Genomic DNA, 26,072 nt, shown 5'->3' on the forward strand with positions numbered 1-26,072 from the left:
TCACAAAACATCTGAGAAGAGTATCCAAAGAACTACAGGCCTCTCTAACCTCGGTTAGGGTCAGTGCTCATGGCTTCACAATAAGAAACAGACTTGAGAAAACTTATGGTAAATTTATGGCAGAGCAGTGATGGAGAAACTACTGCTAGCACAATTTCAAAGATAGTGCAAAAAAAAAACCCAAACTTGAAATAATGTCTTTTTTAAAGGGCGAAAATTGGATTGGGTACACTTTAAAGCCTTAGCAAAACAAACACAAAAAAGTTAGCTCAGGCCTCAAAAAATTCCAATAACTTTACAGATTCCAAAGGTAAGTAACACAGACATAGATAATTAAAATTACACTTTAAAGCCTGTCTATCGCCAGTGGTTATGCTATGCAGGGGCTTCTGTCCAGGTTGGTTTCTGGAGTTGGGCTACTGCCCCACCCTCCTGCAGTAACATCTGTAAAGGGTAGTGATGCTTGTGCCACTTACCCCCTTCCTTCACTATTAATTGGAGGAAAGGAATGGCTAATGGCTTTATCCCAATCAGTAGCCAATAACCCCTTTCCCAGAAAAAAACTTTTCTTTTTCTCGAATCAATCATGAAGGACATTTGTAAGGTTAATATTTAGGTGGAACCCCTCCCAAATTGTGATGTCATTGCTATGGCCATAACAGTTTCCTGTCTGTGTACCTTGTTGTATTGTAGGTGATAACGTCCCTCTCTCTCTCTCTCTCTCTCTCTCTCTCTCTCTCTCTCTCTCTCTCTCTCTCTCTCTCTATATATATATATATATATATATATATATATATATATTCAAGAAAAAGTATGTGGACCCTTTGGAATTAATTTCTGCACAAATTGGTCATGAAATGTTATCTGATCTTCATCTAAGTCACTACAATAGACAATCACAGTCTTCTTAAACTAATACCACAATACCACACAAATAATTAAATGTTTCCATGTTTTTATTGTACACACCATGTAAACATTCACAGTGCAGGTGGAAAAAGTATGTGAACCCCTAGACTATTGAGACATCTCCTAGAGCTCATTGGGGTGAGGTGTCACCCAGCTGGAGTTCAATCAGTGAGATGAGATTGAAGCTGCCCTATAAAAAACACACAACAGTTTTGGGTTTGCTTTTCCCAAGAAGCATTGCCTGAAGTGAATGATGCCTCGCACAAAAGAGCTTTCAGAAGACTAATAATTAAGAATTGTTCACTTTCATAAACTGGAAAGGGTTATAAAAATATCTCCAAAAGCCTTGCAGTTCATCAGTCCACGGTAAGACAAATTGGGCCTGATGCTATTCCAGGTGATAAGTAGCTTGCAGATGCGAGCTGCTTATCACCTTGCCATCGCACGAGGATTACCGGCAAATCCTATTGCCAGTTTCACTCATGCGATGGCCGATCGTTAGGGAGCATTGCTCAGGCGAAAGCCTGAGCGATGCTCCCTATTACTGGGCGATGGGGAGCGAGGTTTACCCTGTGGTGCTGTCCATCAGCACCACGGCCTCGCTCCCCACACATGCGCACAACCCGCCGAACATCCGCCGCCATCTTCCGCCACTGCATCTGGGGGTCTCCTTTAATAAGGAGACCCCCAGAGCTCCCCGCCGGACGCCGCTCATCTCCGCAACCCCCCACAAAGCTACAAAGTTACACTGTAATTACACAGTGGGGACTTGCGGCGAGATGCGGCGGCCGACGGGTGTAAAGCGGCAGTAAGAAATTTAAAGAGAATCTGTATTGTTAAAATCGCACAAAAGTAAACATACCAGTGCGTTAGGGGACATCTCCTATTACCCTCGGACACAATTTCGCCGCTCCCCACCGCATTAAAAGTGTTTAAAAACAGTTTTAAAAAGTTTGTTTATAAACAAACAAAATGGCCACCAAAACAGGAAGTAGGTTGATGTACAGTATGTCCACACATAGAAAATACATTCATACACAAGCAGGCTGTATACAGCCTTCCTTTTGAATCTCAAGAGATTATTTGTGTGTTTCTTTCCCCCTGTTCTCATGCACTGAAGTTTCAGGCTGCTTGTTTCTTCCTGCAAACAGCTTTGACCTTGTCTGTAATTCTTCAGTATGTGAAAGCCCAGCCAGCTCAGAGGATGATTTATCCAGCTTGTAAAAGATAAGAGAGAAGAGAGAAGCTGCTCTAATCCTAAATAACACACAGGCAGTGTGCATACAGGGGCCTGGAAGGGGGAGTTCATAGCAGAACCACAACACTGAAGAACTTGGCAGCCTTCCAGACACAGGCTGACAAGTCTGACAAGAGAGAGATAAGTTGATTTATTACAGAGATGGTGATAGTAGAACGTGCTGCAGTAAGCCAGAACACATTAGAATAGCTTTTTGAACTTGTAGGATGATAAAAAACAGAATGCAATTTTTGTTACGGAGTCTCTTTAAGCAATTAACTTTCTAGCTTTGTGGGGGTTTGCGGAGACGAGCGGCGGCTGGCGGGGAGCTCTGGGGGTCTCCTTATTAAAGGAGACCCCCAGATGCAGCGGGGATGTCGTGCGTTAGCATGTTTAGACCTGCTTTTTGCAGGTCTAAGCTAACGCTCATGTCTGCCGGGAGGCATCGCTTCCCGGAGGCATGCAAAGTGTAATAGGATAGGGTGTAAGGAACTTCCTGGGCGATAATATCGCCCAAGCGAGTTCTTTTAGCACCCTGCCTAGGGCTAAATGCAATTGGATCAGGCGACTTTATAGTCACCTGATTATCGGACTCACCAGCGTTTAACACTGGCGAGTCTGACAATTGCATGAGGCCCATTGTCTATAGATGGAACAAGTTCATCACTGCTGCTACTCTCCCTAGGAGTGGCCATGCTATAAAGATGACTGCAAGAGCGCAGCGAAAAATGCTCAATGAGGTCAAGAAGAATAATAGAGTGTCAGTTAAAGACTTACAAAAGTCCCTGGCATATGCTAAGATCCATGTTAGCAAATCTACGATACGTAAACAACTAAACAAGAATGGAGTTCATTGGAGGATTGTGAGTGACGCCTATGCGATCCTCGAGAAAACCGCAAATGCGTCATTTGAGTCACCAGCAGACATTTCAAATGCAGTGTCATATTAGCAAAGCTTTCCCTGCTAGTAGCTGAAGCTTTGATTACATCAAAGGGCCAGTTGGAAATAATTCAGCCCTGGTCCCTTATCAGGCTTCCTGGGAAAGCACAGCACCCTGCTATGTGATGATGCCATAAATCTGGCTTCTGCTTCTACAGAACCCCATAAACCGAGTCTAGCAGAGCAGAGTGGTCTTCAGCTTTGACACCATACAAAGACCTTTAAAAGGAAGCTGAGAGATGCTTATCACACACTTAGTTTCTACCAAATGAAAGTGACCTTACAGTAAACCTTTCCTTGACCTCACAAATATGAAATTAATCTTTTGTCATAAATATGACTTTCCAAAAGGTCTTCGGCCCTTAGAATCCACTCATGAAATTCGGAACAAACCACACGATTGGATGTTTCCGAATACACGGTAAGCCCTGCCAAAGCAGAGATATGCATTTTGGGTCACAATTCACCCCAGTTCGCTCATGTTTGATATCACTGTTTTTGATAAGCCGTGACAGACGTAACAAAAATGTTATTAGATTTGTCCTAACGTGTAAGGTTTTGGAGATAGAGCACATTCCATAGTTAAGATATATTTTCTGTCTAAGTGAGAAGGGGATGGCTCATCTCAGGTTCCAAGGGGTGTGTGATACCCGCCCTCACTCCTCCTTACTGAATGAGGGGTATAAACATGGAAGAGCTCAGAAGCTCAGGGTCCTATACCTTTAATCTGATGTTGAAATGCCATCAACTGACGGCCAGCTGGACACTGGCAAATCACTAGCTTGGATTACTTCTCACAAAGGCCTCTGGCTGCATTGCAATCAGCCATCTTGGACTTTCGATTGCCGCATGGACTACCAATAACGGTATTTTTAACTGTATTATAAAACATTCTGTTTCCTTTTGATCTATTCCCCTTTTCTATCAACCCAATCTGTTCTGACTGACCGGTATATGTGAAGTATATGTGTTTGTATAGTTTTAGAATAAAACTAACGATTTTATCGTTCTCATTTTGCCCTGTTCTGGTCTGATTGTTGCTACTAAGAATCTTCCCTCCGGAGAGTCATACTACCGCATTGTTTTGTATTATTTTCTTATAAATTGTTGATTAGCTAGTTAGGTTTCAAATAACCATTTCTTCCTTCTAGGAATAGCTAGCAGGGGTCTCTTCACCCTTTCAAATTCAGAACGTGGTATCAGTGAAAATACCCGATTTCCAGCGTGAAATAGATACGTTTATTTTACTGATTATACATACAATTGTACATGTGTGGGCACCATTAACCAATCTTAATCAGGTACTGCGCACACAGTGGATTTGCTTCCAGAAGTCTCAAGCGACCTGCATGGCAACTGAGGCCTAGTAATATGGGATTGGTGGGTGGTTGCCATATCGTTGGCAGTGGTGCGACCAATCTTTAAAGTAACCTCCGGACTAAAAATTGACTCAGCAGCACTGGGAAGGCCTGGTGTTTCTTTAACTGTTTCACAGCATCAGAACTTTTTTTTCTCTTATACAAGCCTCATTTTTAGCTGCACAGAAAAAAACTGCCCGGGCATTTTTCCCCTAATGCTGTGCAAAGCATGATGGGATTTCTGATGTTGTTGTTCTCGTTCTTCTGTTTTGGTGCAATTTTTTTTTTTTACATTTTGAATTTGACATTTGAAGCCTAGTGTGTGCAGCTGGGAGGGGTTATCAGGACACAGGACAGTTGGAACTGTGTCTCCTGCTCCCTGTCACCTCCTTTAAACCAAAAAGATGGCTGCCCCCATGACAAAGATGGCAGCCCCCATGAATCACAAACATTTGCCTGTTCTTTTAAAATGGGTTGGGTAAGAGATTATATTACCTATCTATTCTAATTAACATAACGAATGTAACTTAATGACAGTATGTTTGTTTAGGCTGAAGTACCCCTTTAAGATCAGTCTGCTCACCGTATTTCAAGCCTTCGGATGTGACTATTCCCCGAAAGGTAACGGTAGTAGATTAGACAGAATTGGTGTGCTTTGTCACATTATCATCTGTGATCCAGCAACCAGTCTTTTTAACGTCAGTTAGACGGGACCGCAGTGCTGAATTGTCACCACAGAGGAAAAAGTTTATATTCTGTTTGTTACGTCTCACTTTGCAATGTCTTTATTTATTTTTTTCTCTTTTGGCAAAGTTCCTCTTTAAGTTAGGAACTGACATACTGTATATGGATTTGAATTGTGTATGTACTGTAGCTGTTTTCTTAGAATTTACTTTTACATGAGTTTTGCTGTCCTTGTGTTTTAAGAATTTGCATACCTCTTAGTTTCCTTTCAACTACAATGTATACTGCTGTGTTGTATTTTGTTTTATTAGTTGCTACATTGTTGAAAGGAAGACAAGGAATCTATTCAGAAAATGAAAGACGTCTGGGAACAGAAATTCAAATTCGTTTTTTCAAGATAATGTTGGTTTTCTTTATCTGGTAATTGCTTTGTTTTTGTGTTGGAAAAGAAGAACATAAATGCTATGCATACAGTAAAAACAGAGGCAGAATATTACACAAAGCCAGTTTTATATATAGTTAGGAAATTCTTTACATGGTGTATAGCTGCAAATATGGCTTTTGGCACATACCGGTACATATAAATTCTTATCATAGTATGTGATTTAATAAATGAGAAATGCAATACAGAGGAGTGAAATTTTAATGAGGTACATTCTAGAGATGAGTAGTGATGAGTGAATATGCTCAATTTCTTTTCACCATCATTGTCGCACAAATAAGAATATTTTCCACAATATATTGGCATGATTTTGAAATCACTCACGATTTCTCAGTCCCAGAAGTACTGCAATTTGAATGTGATTCCTGGGGTGATCGCGAAAGGCCCTCAATTGCCTTGTATAGAGATTGCTCAGAGGAAATTGCTAAATTGCAGCAGGCAGCTCTTTTGTGCTCCGCAATTGCAACGCTGCTGTGGACACGCTTCCATAGGGATCCATTGGTGCATCGCTTTGCCGATTGTTAGTGTTCAGCAAGCTCTGCAAAAGCACTGCTAGCGTGCTATGGCCCATAACTCTCAGGGCCGAACGGGGAGAATGTCGCCAACCCTAACAAGTCAATTGTGAAACCAGCACATTTTCCTAAACAATATTTACTTGTGTCAGAGAACCATAAGCCACAGTTCTGAGACTAGGCAGAGTCTTTTTGTCAAGGCTACGTGGTCAAAGGCATCACTCTATATTCTTGCAAAGCAGCTCATAAATCAGGATGGGAGTAGTGCATAAGTACACTCGCTAATACTGTGATGTGCCAGATCCAAGCAGCCACTGCATAATGATAAAACTCTACGCGTAGAAAATAGATTAAAAACCCCCCAAAAAATTAAACAGATAAAAATAAATGGTTGCATAATGATATGCAACCATTTATTTTTATCTGTTTAATTTTTTTTTTGTTTTTAATCTATTTCCTACGCGTAGAGTTTTTTCTTAGCCGCACAGAGTGTTCTAAACTCAAATAAGTGATCTGCGAGAGTTATTTTTCAGTTTGAGAGCAGTCTGACTGCAGAGAAACTGTGATTTAGAGCCCTGAATTACTGATCCTTACGGAAAAGAGAAAAAAGGAGCACAGCCTAGTGCTAAGCAATATTGGGACTGTACATACATGTTTATGGGATCGTGAGGTTGATTCATGAACGTTCAGGCAGTGCATGGCCGTTGGATCAGTATTTACACCAGTTATATAACGTGTTGCTTAACTAGCCAGACTTACCTAGGTCACACACATGTTGCTAGTCAACTCTGCATTATGTTACTTGAATAACAACAATTACACTTGCGCTACATGGATTACATAATGCAAGTTGCACTATTTGTGCAATGTATGTTATGGCATAAGTACTGTGCCAGTAAAATTGCAATGTTCCCAAAGTTTGTGAATCAACCCCCATGTCATGTGTCATTTCAGGTACTCTTTAACCACTTCAAACATTCAAACTTATGTACAGGATTCTAAAACAACAGAAACTCCTTGGTTTATGCCTAGTACACACAATGCAATTTTCCGCCAGATTGACATCCGAATTGATGATTTCTGACAGGTCCAATATGATTTCCGAACTTTTTCTGAACAATTTTCAGATCACTTCTATAGAAAATCGATCAGAAAAAAACGTTCGGAAAGTAGACCTGCCAGAAATATTCAAATCGACTGTCAATCTGATGGAAAATTGCATCGTGTGTACTAGGCATTATAGTATGTCTGAAGTGACCACAATAAAATGCTTTTGTGTACAGGGCACAAGTCTTTTATCAGACCAGCTCCATGGACTGGCATTGCCACATTTGCAACTGGATTCCAAGAGATTAAAGGGGTTCTTTCGCGAAAAAAGTAGGCAGTTAAAAAATGTGACAGATGACAGGTTTTGGGCCAGTCCATCTTTTTAAGGGGGATTCTCAGGGCTTTCTTTGTTTTCAACAGCATTTCCTGAACAACAGTTGCAAAATCTAACTGACATAATAGTGTGCAAGTGATTAGGGAGGCCGGCTGGTATCTTGCTATTTTGGCAGTTAAACTGCTGTTCAGGAAATGCTGTTGAAAACAAAGAAAGCCCTGAGAATCCCCCTTAAAAAGATGGACTGGCCCAAAACCTGTCATCTGTCACATTTTTAACTGCCTACTTTTTTCGCGAAAGAACCCCTTTAAAGAGCAGTTTGAAAAGGGTTCCATTTACTTCCTTTTTCCTGGGAAGACAGCGCTTGGTACTAGCATAATATTAGCAATTTGGCTGGCCAATACAAAATAATTCACAAGTAAGCCTGAGCAATGGTCATTTATCCTCGAGTATTTCAGTTCTTGAATAAACATACTTGTTATTGGTTATCTTTAGTTCTTTGACCAATATAATCTTACATCACACTGTATAATGTGTGTATGGGGAAGTAGCAGGCATATAAGAAATGTGTCTACTTTTACTATCTTTTCTGACACATCTCTCTTTTTTCATCAGTTGGCTGTCCAATATTATCAATGAGAGCCTTTTGTTCTATTTGGAGTTGCAGCCAGACCTGAATGGAGAGCAGCTGAAGAATGTCAGGAATGCAGCACTTATCACATGGTTCATCATGGTAAGTCAGGCGTGACTTCAGTTGACGTGGATAGTATTACTAATAAATATCTGCTGGCCAGGATGCCTCCTGTTATTTTAGCTTTTTTTGTTGGAAAAACCTCTGAGCTCAAAACTAAAACCACACATTAACCCACACTATACAACTTGACATCACAACTGATAAAAATGTTCTATTCAAATCCAAAGTTATACAAACTGTTCATGTATATAAAGGGGCCTAACTAGAAATCACTGCCCCCCCCCTGCAAAACTTTGGATGGGGCTCCCTCCCCCCCTCACTTACTGCGCAGGTAAACTGAAAAACAAATGTTATTCAATTGGCTAGTGCACACTTAAATGTGTTTTCCCCATGCAGATAAAAACTGACAGCAGGGAAGCACTGCACACATTTTCTCTATCAATGCCATTAGCTTCTGTGGTAAAATGTGCATATTTTCACACAGACTGACACACATGGTGTGTAGAAAATGTATACAGAAAACCAACAGACAAGTGTGCTTCCAACCTTAGCTTATTACACTCACTCTGTCCATCTCTGATGAAGCAGGACTGGCTCTGCAGACTTCTCCAGCATCACTACAGTGCAGAGCACTTGGGAAGTGGGTAGAGAGTTTGGGGGCTGGGGGCTGTACACAGCACCCTACTGAACACTGAATAGGGACTGTCTTCAAATCTTTGCAAAACTTTGAATGATTCGTTATCAGTGGCTGAGCAGATGCAGTCATTTGAATGATTGTACAGAGAGCAGAAAACTTTTTCTCTCAGTGCCCAGACTCCTCAAGCATCACTACAGTACACAGCACTTGGGAAGGGGTAGAAAGGCTGGGGGGTAGAGCAGCACTGTACACAAGATCCTAAAACTTTGTATGATTCCTTATCAGTGGCTGTGCAGATGCAGTCATTAGAACAATTGTGCAGAGAGCAGAAAGGTTTTTTCTCTCTGTGCCCTTAGTTGTCAGTCTCTCAGGACAGGGAAAATAAACTTCTCCCCCCCCCCCAGGGCCCCCTGCAGCTTTTTAGCCCCCCTGCGGCTGCATTTCTTGCAGGGTGTTTTGTTACGCCCATGTATATATATATATATCAGTTAGGAATACTCACCTCGTGACCCAGGAAGATGGATTAGATTGTGAGCTCCTCTGAAGGACAGTTAGTAACAAGACAATATACTCTATACAGTGCTGCGTAATATGTTGGCGCTATATATATATACTTAAAGAAAAAAATTATAAAAAATAAATCCCAGCAATGTCCCACGACGACGAGCGCTCCCCGATCCATCTTTCTGGCCGCTGGTATATGGTCGATATTGTAGAGCACTGCTAAACGTCGTTCTTGTAATTGCGGGCCTGTATTGCGAGAATGTGGAAACCATTGGTCACTGCTCAAAAAAATCGCAGAAAAATTGTCAGAAAAATCGCATAGTAAGTACAGGCCTTAAAGAAAACCTGTAATGAGAAAAAGTTTTCCTGGGGGGTACTCACCTCGGGTGGGGGAAGCCTCTGGATCCTATCGAGGCTTCCCCCATCCTCCTGTGTCCCACAGTGACGCCAAAAAAGCTCCAGGAATGGGGGAGATGTAAATATTTACCTTCCCGGCTCCAGTGCAGGCGCAGTATCGGCTCTGCGCTCGGAGATAGGCAGAAATAGCCGATCAAGTCTCCTGCGCCTGCGTAGTAGAGCGGACCCGACAGAGATCAGCTATTTCCACTGATCTCAGTGCTGAGTGCCTCAACAGCGCCCGCGCTGGACCCAGGGAAGGTAAATATATTAGCCTTGTCAGGCTTGTCAAACCTGGATTGCGGGACACTTCGGGGGAGCCAGTGCTGGATTGCCTGCAGCTACAGCGGAGGGGGAAGCCCCAGTAGGACCATGAGGCTTCCCCCTACCGATGTGAGTACCCCCTGTAAGAAATCACCTTTAGCTCCAGCACCAGCAACTCATCAGAGCTGCAATTTACAGCGACAGCATACAGGAGATAGAGCGGAGTCAGCCTTCTTCACCTTTCAAAGGGGTTTATTAAGCATCTTGTGTTACAGTTTGATTTCTTCAAAGTATAAATAGTCTTTCCTATGTCCTATGTACATCACAAATATTTACAGCATACATACAGGAAGCTAGTATTCTAACTAGGAAGCATAGAGAGCCGGATAGCTGTAAAGTAGAGTACAGTCCCCTTTTCCCTCTGTGCTCGCTCTTTATATGAACATCAAAGAGTTAAATTCTGACATCATCTGAGCCATACCTCCACACCGACAATTGGCTCGGACCCCTTATGGTGTCATGATACACACCTACTTGATTAATATTCTATGAGCCCCTTTCCCCTAGTCGCAAAGAATCCCATGTTGATAAATATGGCCTATGTTTAATGTTCCCGTGGTCTGCCTGTCGGGGACAATTAGACCTGTGGCCTTCTACAAAGGAACATATTCCCAGTACATGACTGTATCATTTCTCTCCGAGAAACTCTGCTTAAAGAGACCCTGTATCTCAAGTCTTTAGACTTCAGTACCTGAGGCCTAGAATTCAAGTATACTTACATTCTAACAGCCCCCCTGAAATGACTTGAGATGCGGGTTTCTCTATTAGGATTCAGACGGTACATATGAGCCTGTTTTTGTTATGTTTCACCCTTCCATGCTCGTTTCCAAACATACACTCTCTGCTCTAGGTGAATGCCCTTGGGAGGGAGAGAAAGACCTCTTGTCTCTCTGGGAAGGCCCTTCTTCTAAGCCCTCATCCCATTCTCTGCTCAGCATTCTCGTCACAGGCGTATCCCTTACATACTCCACTTGACCATGGAAAAGTGAAACTGGTTTGTACCCAAAGTGACGGGGCAGTGCTAGGGGTCTTCTAGAAAACCACCTTTATACAATCAGCTCCGCCCCATAGGTACCTGCTGAAACCTTTTATTATGTGGTTTAGCTTGAATATATACACTTGTGAGATTGTGTACTTGACACCAATCCTCTACCCATGTTTGTTTGCGTAATTTTAAACACAAACTTACCTGTGTAATGATGCATATGATTGTAATCCCCATCACTACGACCAGTGGGTGCAGGAAAAAGTTTGAACTGCGGAGGCCCAGTCTGAATGCCCCTGGAATATCGCCAGAAACCTTCTCCACCAGGTCAGACTGGAACTCACCTGATTATATTTGTGTTCAACCTCTGTGAACTCTCCTTGATCATGGTGAAATATCACCTCTAGTTTAGTGTTATGTTTGTTTGTTTAACCTTTTCAACCAAGTGTTTTCTTGTGTGAACACCCGTACCCATTTACCCCATGGTGTGTTACACAGTATGTCCCCCTTGTAGGATCAAACTTGTCTGAACAATTATGAAAATGTACAATGGATTTGTCCGTGGACACCATGTTAAAACCAAACTTTTTGTTCAGCCACTGAAAATATTGGTTTGGCTTCAGGAGGGATCTTTTGAATGGCAGCTGTGCATTCTGTGTTTCACCTCCCCGTCTAGCACCAAAAATGTCGACCTCTCAGGTATTGGTGTAAGAGGTGTGGAGGAAACAGGTGTCCCCAGTGATACTACCTACCTGGATTTTTCCATCGGCAGAAACCCAGGAAGTCAGAATCAGAATCAGAATCAGAATCTTTTTTATTTCGCCAAGTACAACGCAAGTTGCACCCGGAATTATTTTTGGCACATACAGGGTCGGTGGTGGTACAATAGTATACATGCAGAAAAATGTACATACAGTAGAGATAACCATACAGTGTCATGTGCACAGAATAGGGTTATGCACACCACATAGAACATGGAATAGTGTATACATACAGTGAATAGCATAGTGAGAGAAGGACCAGAGGGGGAACTCTGAGTGCTATGTTGAGCGGAGCAGCCACCATTTTGCAGGCGCTCAATTTGCTCTGCAGCGGTTCAGATTACCCTCAGTGTGTCCTTGGGAAGTACAGAGAGAGAGAGAGAGACAGAGAGAGAGAGAAGGAAGAGACCCCAAAAGTCCCTAAGTATTGTGGCAGTGGCCTGGCCGGAGTACCCCATGAATTGTCTGATGTAACGTTGGCTTCAGCAATCATCCTTGCAGGCGTGTGGGGCGAGGGTGGTCAATCACCCAGAATCCAGCCTGGTGCAGGAGAGCAGGTCTACCCTGAGCTATGCTGGGCTGCAGGTAACTTTGGCTGGAGACTAGGCTGTGCTGCAGATACCTGTGGCTACAGAGTGGGCTAGCATGTCCAATGTAGGCTAGCATGTTCAGTCCCACCGTAGTGTGTCGCTGACACCCTGAGCCTCTCAGCTGTGGGTGCAGGCCCTGATGACTGGAGCCAAGGGACTGTGTGCTGCTTATGGCCTGCATGATGGTTGCTTCTGGCGTGGTGTGCCCCTGAGAGCAGTCCTCAGCTGGATCCGGGTCGGTGCTTGCTAATGCTCCCCCGATGTGTCTGCATAATATGCGGATCCGGTCTGGTGCTCCTCGGCAGCAGCATCGATGGCATGGATCCGGTCTGGTGCTCCTCGGCAGCAGCAGCGATGGCATCGGATCCTGTCTGGTGCTCCTTGGCAGCAGCAGCGATGGCATCGGATCCAGGCTGCAGTGGCTGAGCCGCTATGCAACAAGCAGCAGATTGCCAAAAGCTGACGAGCAGACGGGCTGGTTCAGCCACAGCAGATGAACTCCCCAACCGGAAGACCTGCCTATCCACGTGGGTGGCTCGTTTGCGGCGATGAGTGCTGTAGGTAGGTGTTTTACCTCCGTTCTGCAGCCGGCAGTGGGGCGAGATGGCCCGGTCCCTGGCAGCAGCCAGCGCTGATGACACACTCGGCCGGTGGTGTCCTGTGCTCCCCAGAACGGCCGCATCAGTGCCTGACCCCCTGCGGCTGTTTAGAGGCCTGTGAGTCCCTGGGACTAGGCCCGATGCGGCGATGCGATGCAGTGGCGGTGATCCGGGGTCCTTAGCCCAGCGTGCCCAGGCTCCCCAGGATGAGGAGAGCAGGGGGAACTCCTCCGACCTCCCGGCATAGGTGAGCCACAACGGGAAGGGGTGAAAGAATGTGAAGAGCCGGAGCCCTGTTTGCCGAGGCGACCTACTCAGGCGCCATCTTGTGTGTTGCGGTGCATAAAGAATTGTCGAACCCTTTCCACCTGTTTACCTAGACATCTCGGTGCCTTCATTCAAAAGATCCTTCCCCAGGAAAATCGATACATCTCCCCTTGTCACGTCTCCGTTGTAAAGAAGTTTTACCTTTTTTGAGTGTACCCCTGATCCCTTAAACTCTCTCCCTTAATTTAATCAAAGAGTTAAATTATGACATCATCTGAGCCATACCTCCACACCGACAATTGGCTCATACCCCTTATGGTGTCATGATACACACCTACTTAATTAATATTCTATGAGCCCCTTTCCCCTAGTCGCAAAGAATCCCATGTTGATAAATATGGCCTATGTTTAATATTCCGTGGTCTGCCTGTCGGGGACAATTAGACCTGTGGCCTTCTACAAAGGAACATATTCCCAATACATGACTGTATCATTTCTCTCCGAGAAACTCTGCTTAAAGAGACCCTGTATCTCAAGTCTTTAGACTTCAGTACCTGAGGCCTAGAATTCAAGTATACTTACATTCTAACACCCCCCAGGGGACTTTTTTTTGTTACAGGTTTTCTTTAAAACGGACCTTAAGATATATATATATAAAAAAAGAAGTTTCACTTACCCAGGGCTTCTGCCAGCCCCCTGCAGCTGTCTTGGGCCCATGCTGTTTCCAAACAATCCTCCGTTGCCCCACCGCGGCTCACTTTCTCTTCTGGCAGTCGCTGTCTACTGCGCCTGTGCAGCCATGGCCATGCACGTCCTCGTTTGCAGTTCCCGTAGCCGGGAGCGTATTGTGCAGGCGCAGTAGAGATTTTCTGGTACTGCGCCTGCGCAGGGCGCTCCTGGTCATGGGAGAGCGTACGAGGATGCGTGTGGGCAGGTCACGCAGGCGCAGTAGATGTCGACTTAGAAGTCGTCGTGAACAAAAGTGAGCTGCGGGGGAATGGAGGATCAATTGGAAACGGTGTGAGCACAGGACGGTTGCAGGGGGCTAGCAGAAGCCCCATGTAATTAAAACTTTTCTTCCTTTATAGATCTTCAGGCCAGCTTTAAAATGTTCAAAGCTGTCAGTTTAAAAATACCTTTACAGTGCATTTTACTTAAGAAGACATGTACATCTCATATTAAAGTGTACACATGTATTTTACATTTTTTGTTTTTTTATGACGGTGGTTCTTTAGGTTCCTTTTACACTTGCATTGCAAGTGTGCATTGTGTTACCCTGTTTTGCCGCAGGGTTTCGCAATGGAAATGCAAGTGTATGGGGCCTTTTACACTTACCAGGTCGCATCACGCCAGAAGTTTCCGAATCACAACTGAGCCGATGCAAAGTCTGCAGCACATTACTGTAGGACTTCTGCGGCAACACAGAAATGGCAGAAGTAATTGGAGTCAATGGGCAATGCAGGAATTGAATTGGAGTGCAGTGCAGCACGCATGCCCGGACAATGGTAATCCCAGTGACACCCTTCCTGTCCAGCAGGGAGTACTGTACGTCACTGAGCAGGGGGGGATGGGCCTATGCATATGATCTCGCACTCCACCGCAGGGTCATATGTTTGTCATTTTCGGTGTTGAGGTGCGATGCCATAGGAGCATAGCACCGCAATGCCAAAATTAAGTGTAAAACTGTACTGAATCGCATGAGGTGCGATTGGTTGATCACACTGCATTGCCAAAAAAAAGCAAATGGAGATTACTGTGGCAGTGCATGGTAATCTCCATTTTGGCTACAAGCCAAGCATGAAGTGAGGTTCTCCAGCGCTCACTTTCTGTGGCTGACGTTCAAATTGCAGGGAAGTGTATTGACAAAATACGCTTCCACGCATGCACGAGCAAATATGTGCAGCGATCAGTTTAAAATATGTGCAGCGCCATAGCCGTGCATGACTTCCGGTTGCTGCACATAGATCCGCAAGTCACCCACCAATGCGCTATTGCACTAGCATCAGCCGCGTGGCAAAAATATAATTTCCACCGTATCGCACAGGTATGAAATGCCCCATAATCTTTCATTGGCGTAGTGTTACCCTGCGGTAAAAACAGGGTAGCACAACGCACCAGTGTGAAAGGGGCCTAGCTCTGTTTCCTACAAGAATCAATTATTCTGAAATCCAGCATTAAATCTGGTAGTGGTGATGGTATTCATCAGGGAGAAGGTGCAAGTTTTGGATGTATTGTGCTGTTCAAGTGTACTTACCCTACTGTATGAAACCTACCTGGTCATAATCCACTGCTATTTCAGCTCCCCTATGGACACTAAGCTCCAGTGGATATTAAGTAATGATTTGCAGTAGGTTGGGAGCAGATTTATTTTATTTATTTATTTAAGTATTCAAAAAGCGCCAACATATCACGCAGCGCTGTACAGAGTATATTGCCTTGTCACTAACTGTCCCTCAGAGGGGCTCACAATCTAGTCCCTACTCTTGGAAGATCTATGCTCTTCCAAGTTGATGGAGGACTGTAATGGCCCATACTCACGGGCAGCAAAAGTTGCCTGTTGCCAGCACACGTGAGCATGTGGGCGACAGGCCGGCGACAGCTCCTCGCCAGGTCCCTCCGCGTACACACGCGGAAGAGGGACCAGCGGTGCAACGGAAGCTGTCGCCGACGTTCCTCCTCCCCTCGCTGGAAGCTCCGCATTCTCAATGGAGGTTGCTGTCGCTAGTCCGCGTACTCACGCGGACTAGCGACAGTTGCGGCGGAGGTGCGGCGGCGACTGTCGCCAGGCGATTGAAACTTTCAATCGCCTGGCGACATCAGCAGTGGGCGACAGTTCGGGGTGCGTGTTGCGGCGACAGTTGTAGCCCGTGAGTATGGGCCATAAGAGTATAAGAGACATGTCTTGTAAATCATCGATTAGCCATGAAATCAAGGAAACCTCTTACAAACAAATATGTTGGTGGTGTAATACATCATAGAAAAAAAAATGTTCCCTGAGAGTTCCTCTTCCTGTTTTAGAGTCTGCTGGCAAACTGGGACTCTTTTTCACAGCTGGTTGTAATATCAGAAAACTAAAGAAATATGGTCTGAGGATTTCAGTCATAGCTCAGATTTTTCAGACATTCCTTTCTCCAGCTCCTCCTTGGGAGGCCCTATTAAGTACAACCACACAGATCGGCTCAGCAGTAAAATGGATAATTACTAAAAAAAAAAAAAGGGTTATCCCATAAATTATTGATTAGTGGAGCCCCCCCAAAAATATAAAACAATTTAAAACTGGTAGAAAGGTGAAGAAGTTTATTGCATACCTCTCCTGAAGGAAGAACTAGTTATATGGATTATTTATTATTTAAACTTTTTTTGTTCAATATAAAAAACAACGCGTTTCACAGTGTTTTACTGACTTCTTCAGGTCAATGCAAAAATGGTGCCTGGTAGCTGCAGAGAACAGGAATGAGCACATGAACAGTTATTTGTTTATCTTTTTTGGAAGCCTTCACCCACTAGTAATTCATTCGCTCATTTATTTGATTACATTTGCAAGTTAGCAGAGCTGTACAAAATGTTACTGCTCTCTGCATTGAACGTAATCATTTTTACACGTTACACGTAGGGATTGCTTTCAAATGTTTTTAAGTCAAATTAATTAAAATGGGTGTGAAGTACACCACGGTAGTTTGGGCGCCGCTATAGTCTGCTATTTAATTAACGGCTATAGCAGGGCTCAGGGTGTAATTTGGGTGCCAGAATTTTGGCTATAGACACAGCCAGTGGTGGAGTGGTAATAAGCACTCAGCTACATTATAACCAAGCATTGAGTGATAAATTAGGCTCTGAGCTATATATCCAAGTGGAGGTAATTTAGGTTCCAGGTTATGGGCGGAGCAGTAGGGGAATGGATTTATGTAGGTAAAGGGCTTGTGTGGGCATAGATGGGGGGAGGATAATGTTAGAGGTAGCCAGGGGAGTGTTACTGTGAGAATAGGGTTGCAGTGGAGGATAGTAGAATATTGGTATAATAACTGATATTTTACTATTGGTAATTGGGGATAGTAGAAGATTAGTAAAATTACGGATATTCTATTGTTTATTTTATGTCATGCTTATTTTACTGGGCTTCTCTCTTAGATGTATGCGTTTTATGTAACAAAGTGTAGCTACTTACATTTTAGTTTTGGGGGTTTAATCCCACTTTAAGTATACTCGGGAAAGCACAATAACCTGAAAGCATAATAACCTGTAAGCACAATAACCTGTCCATACACTTCTAGATTGCCACTCTTCGTGGCAAAATGATTGTCTTCTCTATTGATTCCTACCACACACATCACCTGGATTCTCAATAAATTGCAGCATGGAACAGCACTGTTTGATGCAGTGCGGTACTATGGGCAGTTAATAATCTGATAATAATAATAATCTGAACATTTGTATAGCGCTTTTCTCCTGTTGGACTCAAAGCGCTCAAGAGCAGCAGCCACTGGGACGCACTGCAGTGTTAGGGAGTCTTGCCTTGAACTGCTTACTGAATAGGTACTGACTCTAGCCAGGATCGAAACCCTGGTCTCCCATGTCAAAGGCAGTGCCCTTAACCAGTACTCTATTCAGCCACTAGTTGATCTACTGTCCCTCTTGCCTTAGATTAACCTAGATTTTCTGTGCTGGCTGATCAATTTTTGGTCAAAATCAATACAAAATGGATTATTAGGACTTTTGGGGGAATCGATTCCCAGCAGACTTAATCAGAGTGATTGAGTATGCCAGGAATAGAACAGGAACATTGATGTGTAAATGTAAGAGATAGTATGTAAAGCTAAATCACTATATTCTTGCTGGATTAACAGATATTTCTTTACAAATCAATATGGTTTTTAAAGCACTATTATACTTGCCTACTACTGATGTAGTCAATGCTGTTGAAGGACACCTGAAGTGAGAGGGATATGGAGGTGGCCGTATTTGTGTTCCTTTAAACCATACCAGTGGCCTGACTGTACTACTGATATCTTTGGCATGAGTAGTGTCTGAATCTCACATTTTGAAAGAAACATGCAGTAAATCGATTAAAACTTCAGTCAGAGCACCTGAACTGCATATGCTTGTTCAGCGTCTATGGCTAAAAGTACTAGACGCAGAGGGTCAACAGGAAAGCCAGGCAACTTACATTGTTTAAAGAGTAACTGTCAGGCTGCAGAAGCTAATTTAAACCTCTAGTCTCCTGTGTTAAACAGTTTAGAAGGAAGCCAAAAAGACATTACTGAAGATAAAGATCTCTCTTACCTTTGATGTATGCTTATCAGCAATGCTTAGACCTAAGCAGGACGCAAGCCGCATAACATACTGCAAAGCATTCTGGGGCCCTCCCCTCGGCTGCTAAGGAGAAGACGGGATCAAGTTTCAGCAGCTTCTAAAACTCAGTCCAGCCACAGCACAGATAAATCTCGGGGCAGCGTACACTGCAGGAGTCCGCTATTGTTCCTAGCCACATGGCTCATTAATATTCACTGCAAACTAGTGTTATTCAGTATGAGCTGTTCTGTGATCAGAAGCAGGCAGGACATGACGACACATTTGGCTTCACAAACATGGAACCTGCCATGAGCTGTCAGGAGCATCATTCTCTGCATATACTATATACAAATTCTGTGAAATCCAAACGTGGACAGTGAAATGCATATGTAATGTAAGTACAGCCAATCTTTAGCTACTGATATATGTGTTTATTTTCTCTGAGACCCTATACCTAACAGCTCCTCTTTAAAGGAAATAAATATGTCAGCCTACATATTCATCCCACTTGAACAATGTAAAAGATGTATGCTCTGTACTGTTCTGGACAGATGCTCATTGTGGATTATCTTGACATATTTTTTTTCCTAGTCACTCAGTGGAAGTGCTTGTGATTTCTGATCAGTTAATACGCTCCTTGTTTATTTGAAGTAGCTGGTGAGGAGCAGTGGCATAGCTAGAAATTATGGGGCCCCATAGCAACAATTTTTTGGGGCCCTCAGAACTAGGCCCTCTTGAGCAATGCCACCTGCCCCTGCCCTATGGATATGAGTTGACTGGGCAATTAACATTTCCGTGCCATGTAGACTGTGTATAGTCCTTGGGCTAGGAGACAAAGTCAGAGGGTGGAGAAAGGAAGGACAATGAATAGTGAACACATCAAGCACAACCTGGGCCCCCACTGCCCCAGGGCCCCATGGCAGTTATGCTATGTCTATTGCTTCGCCCCTGGCGAGGAGCTTTTTCACTAGCAATTTCCCATAGAGTAGATATCCAAAATGGCATGCTGTAATAATCTCAGAAGGCTTTCTTCTCTTTGTAGTCTGATGAGCATCATGTTGGCCAGCCGAGTACCAGCTATGGGTACAAAGTGCACTGGTAATTATTTTAGCTGACCTACTTCTCATGACTATTAAAACACAATTTGAAACTGCAGGCTCTTCATTTGACAGGAAAAAGTCACATTTTGGCAGTGTGCGTCCTACATTACCAGATGACACATGTGAATTAATGTGGGCTTTCATTTTGTAAATCTTCCACATAGTAAATCATCTATATGTTTTCCTTTTAGGGTATACTGAATCCAATGCAGGGCTTCTTGTTTTCCCTGGCCTTATATGGATGGACTGGATGGAACATTGATTTAAGATCTAATCGGAAGGAAATCTCCTGGGAACATTTATCTAGCACATCTGTGGTGGAGCCTGAACAAAATGGCCGACCTGGTTCTTTCTTGACCTATCCTGGCTACATCCAGGACCCCAACAAAAATGAGCTGGGAAACAGCCAGCAAACAGATGAAGCACTGGGTATGCTCTCAGAAGGTAATGGGAGCATGACTGAAAGCTTAATCAGACACTCCCCTATTTACCAAGGGTGGTAGCACTGCATTATTCACAACTATTTCTTTGATGGGCTCTTTACTAGGAAAGGTTTATGACTTGATATGCTGCAGTGGATATGGTAAAATATGTATCTCAGAGATTAAGCTATGGAAATGCCTTAAGTATTAATAGTTTATTGTTATTAAGGTGACAACTGAGCATGCGTCAGCTGCAGATCAAAGGTTTCTCCACATGGTGGTGCTAGTGGCCACATACAATATAAATCCGGAAATATACACAGGAATATACAGCAAAGTCCCAATTATCCGGAACTCAGGCAACCAAAATTGTAGAGATGTACAGAAACGCCAAAAGGATAAAAATCGCTAAAATTGTTAAAAGTATTCGGGAGGCGGTGGTGGACCAGCCAACCCAAAATAGACACGATGCTGTCGATTAAAGTAAATTAAAGTAGTAACATATTTATTCACATACTCCTCACCTAGCTCAACAGTGGTTGCCTTAGCGGTAACCCTGGTTTGTAAGTATAATACTTACGATTCATAATTTCTCCTCTAATCCAATACATACTACAATATATTGGGCTCTCGGTTTTCTGTTTTATATCAGGCAACTTGAAGTCTAAACTAACCGGCATTCCTGAGCAGATAACAGGGACTGTGCTTTGGGGGTTTGCAGGTTTAGGGGGGTTGCAGGGCACAGAATACTTACTGAGCTTCCGGACAGCGTCTTATATTCTTCCTGTAGCTCCTAGCATCTTTCCAGCATCTGTGCACTGTTCCAGGCGTGTAACATGAACTGATGCGGGTCAGATGACATGCCGGGAGCCGTACATGGAGGATACCAGGAGCTAAAGGATGGGTAGAAGGCTCAGTTAGTATTTTATGCTACATGGGGTGGGGGAAGGTTTGTACTTTTTTTGGCTGGTTGCTCAGCTCAAGCAACTGGCAAGCACATGTATCCAGCATCTGGTGATCCCCGCTGGTGGTGGATACTGGGGATTTTGCTGTATACAGTTCCTACATTCATTTTAAGTTGTGACCATGGGTCTGATGTACTTGTTTAACTGTTCAGCTTAGATCTGTTTTTTGGTGCTAAAAAATAATCAGTGTGAGGTTTTTGAGCATTTGAGCTATTATAGCCCTAGCAAATAGCCCTAGCAACTAACCACAGCAGTTGGTAAAAAGCAGAGAGAAACCCTGGAAGTATGGGAGTCTCTTTCAGTTCTACCCACCACTAGGTAGTTACAGGAGCTCTTCAGACATACTCTGGCCTAATGGGGGCCCTAAAACGTTTAACACATTAAAGAATGAATAAACTTTACAACACCCTGACCCATACTGTATGCAATTAACTTCTTCTGCTACGTTTTCTCCTAGGTGATAGTTATTCATTTTCTATTTAACATACCGTTTCAGCATTTTGCAATTAAAAAAGTACCAAAAGTAGTAGAAAAAGTGCTATCAAAATGATTTTGTGTATTTTCTTGCTTGTTGTGGGTTTAAAGGGTATTTTATTGACAAGGTGAGAAAATATCAACTTGGAGAAAACCCTGTGTGATTTATTGATTCGGGTAGACCACTGTCCATATCAGCAAGGGCAGGAGTGCATATCTGTTGACTTCACTATCAGGCCAATTGAATAGCACTGTAAATCCTCACATTCAGTACCGTTTATCCCACTGACTTTACTTATATTGCCCTAGCAATATCTTTCTCCTCACTGGTGCAAGGCATAGTGATGTAAGTAAATAAGGTTGAGTGAGATCCTCGCATTTCCAGGGTCTCTTTTTCTGCTCTGTACCAGCTGTGGCATCTCCTGTGGACACAACTGCATGTGCTAGATATCTCATCACATGTGGCATTCTCTGAGGCTATAAGCACTTCCTTTCACAGTCATGCTCCAATAATGAGGGAAGTGTCATGATGTGGGGGGGGGGGGGGGGCAGATAAGTCTAGTTATTTCAAGGACACCAGCACTCCGGAATGGTAGGAGCAACAGCAGGAATTTCATTTTTTTATTTTGTTTTTTTTCCTGGTTTAACTTCATTTTTTCAGTATGAGTATAGGATTCTGGAAGCGTCCAAGATACTTCAAATATAGGAGATTTGATCCAAAAGCCAGTGGTGTTATAGGTAAATGCTAACGAACTTACACAGTAGTAAGTGAAAATGGTACTCACAAACCCTGTTTGTTGATGCACAACCACTGGCAGCACTCAAGGAGAGATTAAGTTTACCTCCACTCTAGACTGCCAGGGATTGCTGTAGTCCCTATCCAAGAATAAAAAAAAGGGAAAAGGTTTTTGTTTTTTTAACTACACAGAAGAGAGGTATAACTTTTTTTTTTATTACAGACCATAAAACCCCCAATACAATTTGATGGATTGTAAACATTGGCACATTCCAGTGTTTTGAGTGTTTCTCAGTTCAGACGGATCTGTAGGACCCTGTAGAGGGATCTCCTGTGATCCCAGCTGCTACAAAGCAATTGATTTTCTATTAGTGCCGGGGCCCACTAATGCAGTTGTGTCCGCTTCTGTCTGTTTTTCAGCATCTGTAACATTTATGTGTAACTGAAAAGCGGACACAATTGCGTTAGTGGGCTCAGGCCCTAAGCCTGGATTTTTGTTGATGGATCATGTTACACTTTCTGCTATAAAAGAATTTATAAAAAAAAGCTTTTTAAACTTGCTATCAAACATCGTTAATGAAAGTGAAGATAAACAGGACATACTTATTAGAGCTTCACTACAGTCATAACAATGGGGAACTGAAGTGAAGAGTGAATATCAATTGAGTAAACAATAGGATGTCAAAGTAGAATATAGAAAATACAATCCTACAATGATACCATACAAAATAAACAGAGAAGGTAGTTGAGGTCACGAACATACAAATTCTCTAATAATTGTGCATCCAGAAAGAAGAAAGAGAAAAAAGAAAGACAAAGATAATGTCTGAAAGAAACAGAGATTGAGTGTCAAATCTGGATACGTAGAAGTAAATGAGAACCATACGTAGAAATGAGCCAAGGTTTCCATGTTTTAGAAAAGGTATTAAAGTTGTCCTGGATACAACTCGTAAGATACTCATTTTGGCAAATTAAGTTAATTTTGGCCACAATTTGATTCCAATCTAGATCTTTAGAAAGCCATTTGGCTCCAATGGATATTCTAAGTGCTGAGGCAAACTTAGTGAGTAATTTATTTTCATTTTGGGATAATGTATCTATTTTCGCATTAAGAAGCGCATTAACTGGACACGGGCTGATAGATTTATTAAATAAAATGCTAGCCATTCTATACAATCTAGACCATATTGCCTTAACAATTGGGCAAGACCACCAAGTATGCCAGAAATTACCTATATCTTGGCATACTCTGAAAAATCCTGGAAGTATAGAGGGACAATATTTAGATATTCTTAGAGGGTTGAGGTAGGTGCGATGGAAGACTTTAATTGACGTCTCTGTGATATTAGTATTGGAGGAACATTTTAGAGTGTTATTCCACATTGTACTCCAAACATCTTGGTTTTGGGGTTTACCTAGGTCTACCTCCCAAGCCTTTTGCGAGGAAGTCTTAATCAGGATATTAGGAGTGACCAGGATGTTATAAATTAAAGATATCGTTTTGTGTATAGGTGTTTGTGAGAGAAATGCCTTCTCAATGGGTGTTGGCGGGCTTTTTGAACTCATCATCATGAGATTGCTTCTGAGGGGGCAAACTGAAAAAGTGAATCAAGAATACATGAATTGACAATTTACTGTTATAATAAATGTTCCGCACAGTTCCCCAACACTTCCTGAAGACCATCACAACATCCACCCAGCCAGTTGCATTTGCAAAATCAGGGGATTGTCACTCACATTTGATGAATGTGTCTGTATTTGCATACTGACTGTTGCTGCTCCATCTGCCATGCAGTAGATAGTAGATGACCTCCATACTAAAATCATGGAAAGGCCATCTACCATTAGTTGTGCACCACTTAACAACTAGTGGACGCATCAGTGCTGCATGTAAATAAACACTGTGCCACCTGTTGTGGATGCAGTAGGTACGCCATATTAGTGCACCTCCATAACAAACCACAAGCCATCATCAGTTCACTGGTTTTGTATTTCTTATATGTGCTGTAATAAACACTTTGAAGTAAGTAGCAGACATGGAGGCATCGTTGTGCAATCCAGGAAGAAAATAGTATGTATTTCAAAATGTCAAGATCCTTTTTTTACTATCTAAAATCTTTTCATTAAATTTGTTTTTACAAATAAAATGATTTATGGTATCTCTTTTCTTCAAAATATGTTAAATGGTAAGCTTTTATTTATTTTGCTTGCAATGCATTTTCCAAGGGATGGACATTTGGTAGAACTGCAAGAGTAATAATACTTGGGGGGCCCTATTTACAAAACAGTTCACACCTTGCTTCCAATTGAACCCAATATCAACTGCTTGAAATTAATAAATAATAGACAGGTCCTGTTTGACTAACATGCTCAGCTTTTATGAGGTAGTGAACGCTAATGTGGATATTGGGAATGCTGTAGATGTGATATACTTGGACTTTGCAAAGGCCTTCGACACTGTTCCCCACAAAAGTCTGGTGTAAAAGTTGAGGATGCAAGGACTGGGGAAGAGTCTGTGCATGGATAGGGAACTGGCTAATGGACAGAAAACAAAGAGTTGTGGTCCCACAGGGGTCCGTACTGGGTCCAGTGCTCTTCAATTTATTTATTAATGACCTAGTAGATGCAGTAGTGAGCAATGTTGCTATTTTTGCAGATGATACAAAATTGTGCAGAATCATCAACTCTCAGGAAGATGGGGACATATTGCAACAGGATCTGGATAGGATGGCTATATCGGCGCATAAATGGCAGATGAAAAATGTAAAGTCATGCATTTTGGTCGTACCAATGGTCTAGCACCGTACAAAATAAATGGAATACAGTTGGGGACATCAAACTTGGAGAAGGACTTAGGAGTACTCATCGATAACAAGTTAAATAATCGTACTCAATGCCATGCCGCTGCAGCTAAAGCTAACAAAATTTTGGGATGCATTAAAAGGGAAATAAAAACTCGAGATGCTAGCATAATATTGCCCCTGTTTAACTCTCTAGTAAGGCCACATCTGGAATATGGAATTCAGTTCTGGGCACCACATTACAGGAAAGATATTGCAGTCTTAGAGCAGGTGCAGAGACGAGCAACAAAATTGATACGTGGGACGGAAGGTCTCACTTACCAAGAAGGATTAGATAAACTGGGTTTATTTAGTCTAGAGAAAAGACGCCTTAGAGGGGATCTAATTAACATGTATAAATACATCAGAGGGCAATATAAAAGCTTGGCGGATTAGCTTTTTGTCCCTAGGCCTTCTCAAAGGACTAGAGGACATGATCTGCGCATGGAGGAAAAACGTTTAAGCCATTTATTTAGGAAAGGGTTCTTTACAGTAAGAGTGATTAAGATGTGGAATGCATTGCCACAGGAAGTAGTTATGGCAAACTCTATACCTGCATTTAAAGGGGGCTTAGATGCTTTCCTTGCGTTGAAAGACATCCATGGCTACAATTACTAGGTAATGCCTAATGATGTTGATCCAGGGATTTTATCTGATTGCCATCTGGAATTTTTTTCCCTTTTGGGGCTAATTGGACCATGCTTTGTAAGGGTTTTTCACCTTTCCCTGGACCAACAGGGATATGTGAGGGAGTAGGCTTGTGTTGTACTTTGTTCTCTGGTTGAACTCGATGGACATATGTCTTTTTTCAACCCAAATAACTATGTAACTATGTAATCGCGTATTCATAAAAGCACCAGGAACATTTTTTTTTTGGGGGGGAGACACATTTTTGTTTGAATAAATAAGGCCTCTCGGCTACTCAAAATAAGCTCTGCCCTTGTCTGATAAGCCTCGCCCACTACCCATGTGTAGCTTCGCCTCCCACCAGGACACTAAAGTTGAAAGACCTTCTGTAGCCAAGTA

General features: G+C 42.8%; 1 protein-coding gene across 2 annotated transcripts in view; it reads left to right on the forward strand.

Moving 5' to 3' along the window:
• The window catches only part of GPR143 (G protein-coupled receptor 143), a 70,774-nt gene that overhangs the window by 34,248 nt on the left and 10,454 nt on the right, over window positions 1–26,072 (forward strand). The window contains exons 6-8 of one of the 2 annotated variants that reach the window (XM_068269902.1): window positions 5,440–5,548; window positions 8,079–8,196; window positions 19,801–20,053. In XM_068269902.1, coding sequence (XP_068126003.1) covers window positions 5,440–5,548; window positions 8,079–8,196; window positions 19,801–20,053 — 480 coding nt within the window. The remainder of the gene's footprint in view (window positions 1–5,439; window positions 5,549–8,078; window positions 8,197–19,800; window positions 20,054–26,072) is intronic. The other variant, XM_068269904.1, reaches the window with a different exon arrangement.

This window comes from Hyperolius riggenbachi, chromosome 2, assembly GCF_040937935.1.
Source record: "Hyperolius riggenbachi isolate aHypRig1 chromosome 2, aHypRig1.pri, whole genome shotgun sequence".
Classification (NCBI taxonomy): domain Eukaryota; kingdom Metazoa; phylum Chordata; class Amphibia; order Anura; family Hyperoliidae; genus Hyperolius; species Hyperolius riggenbachi.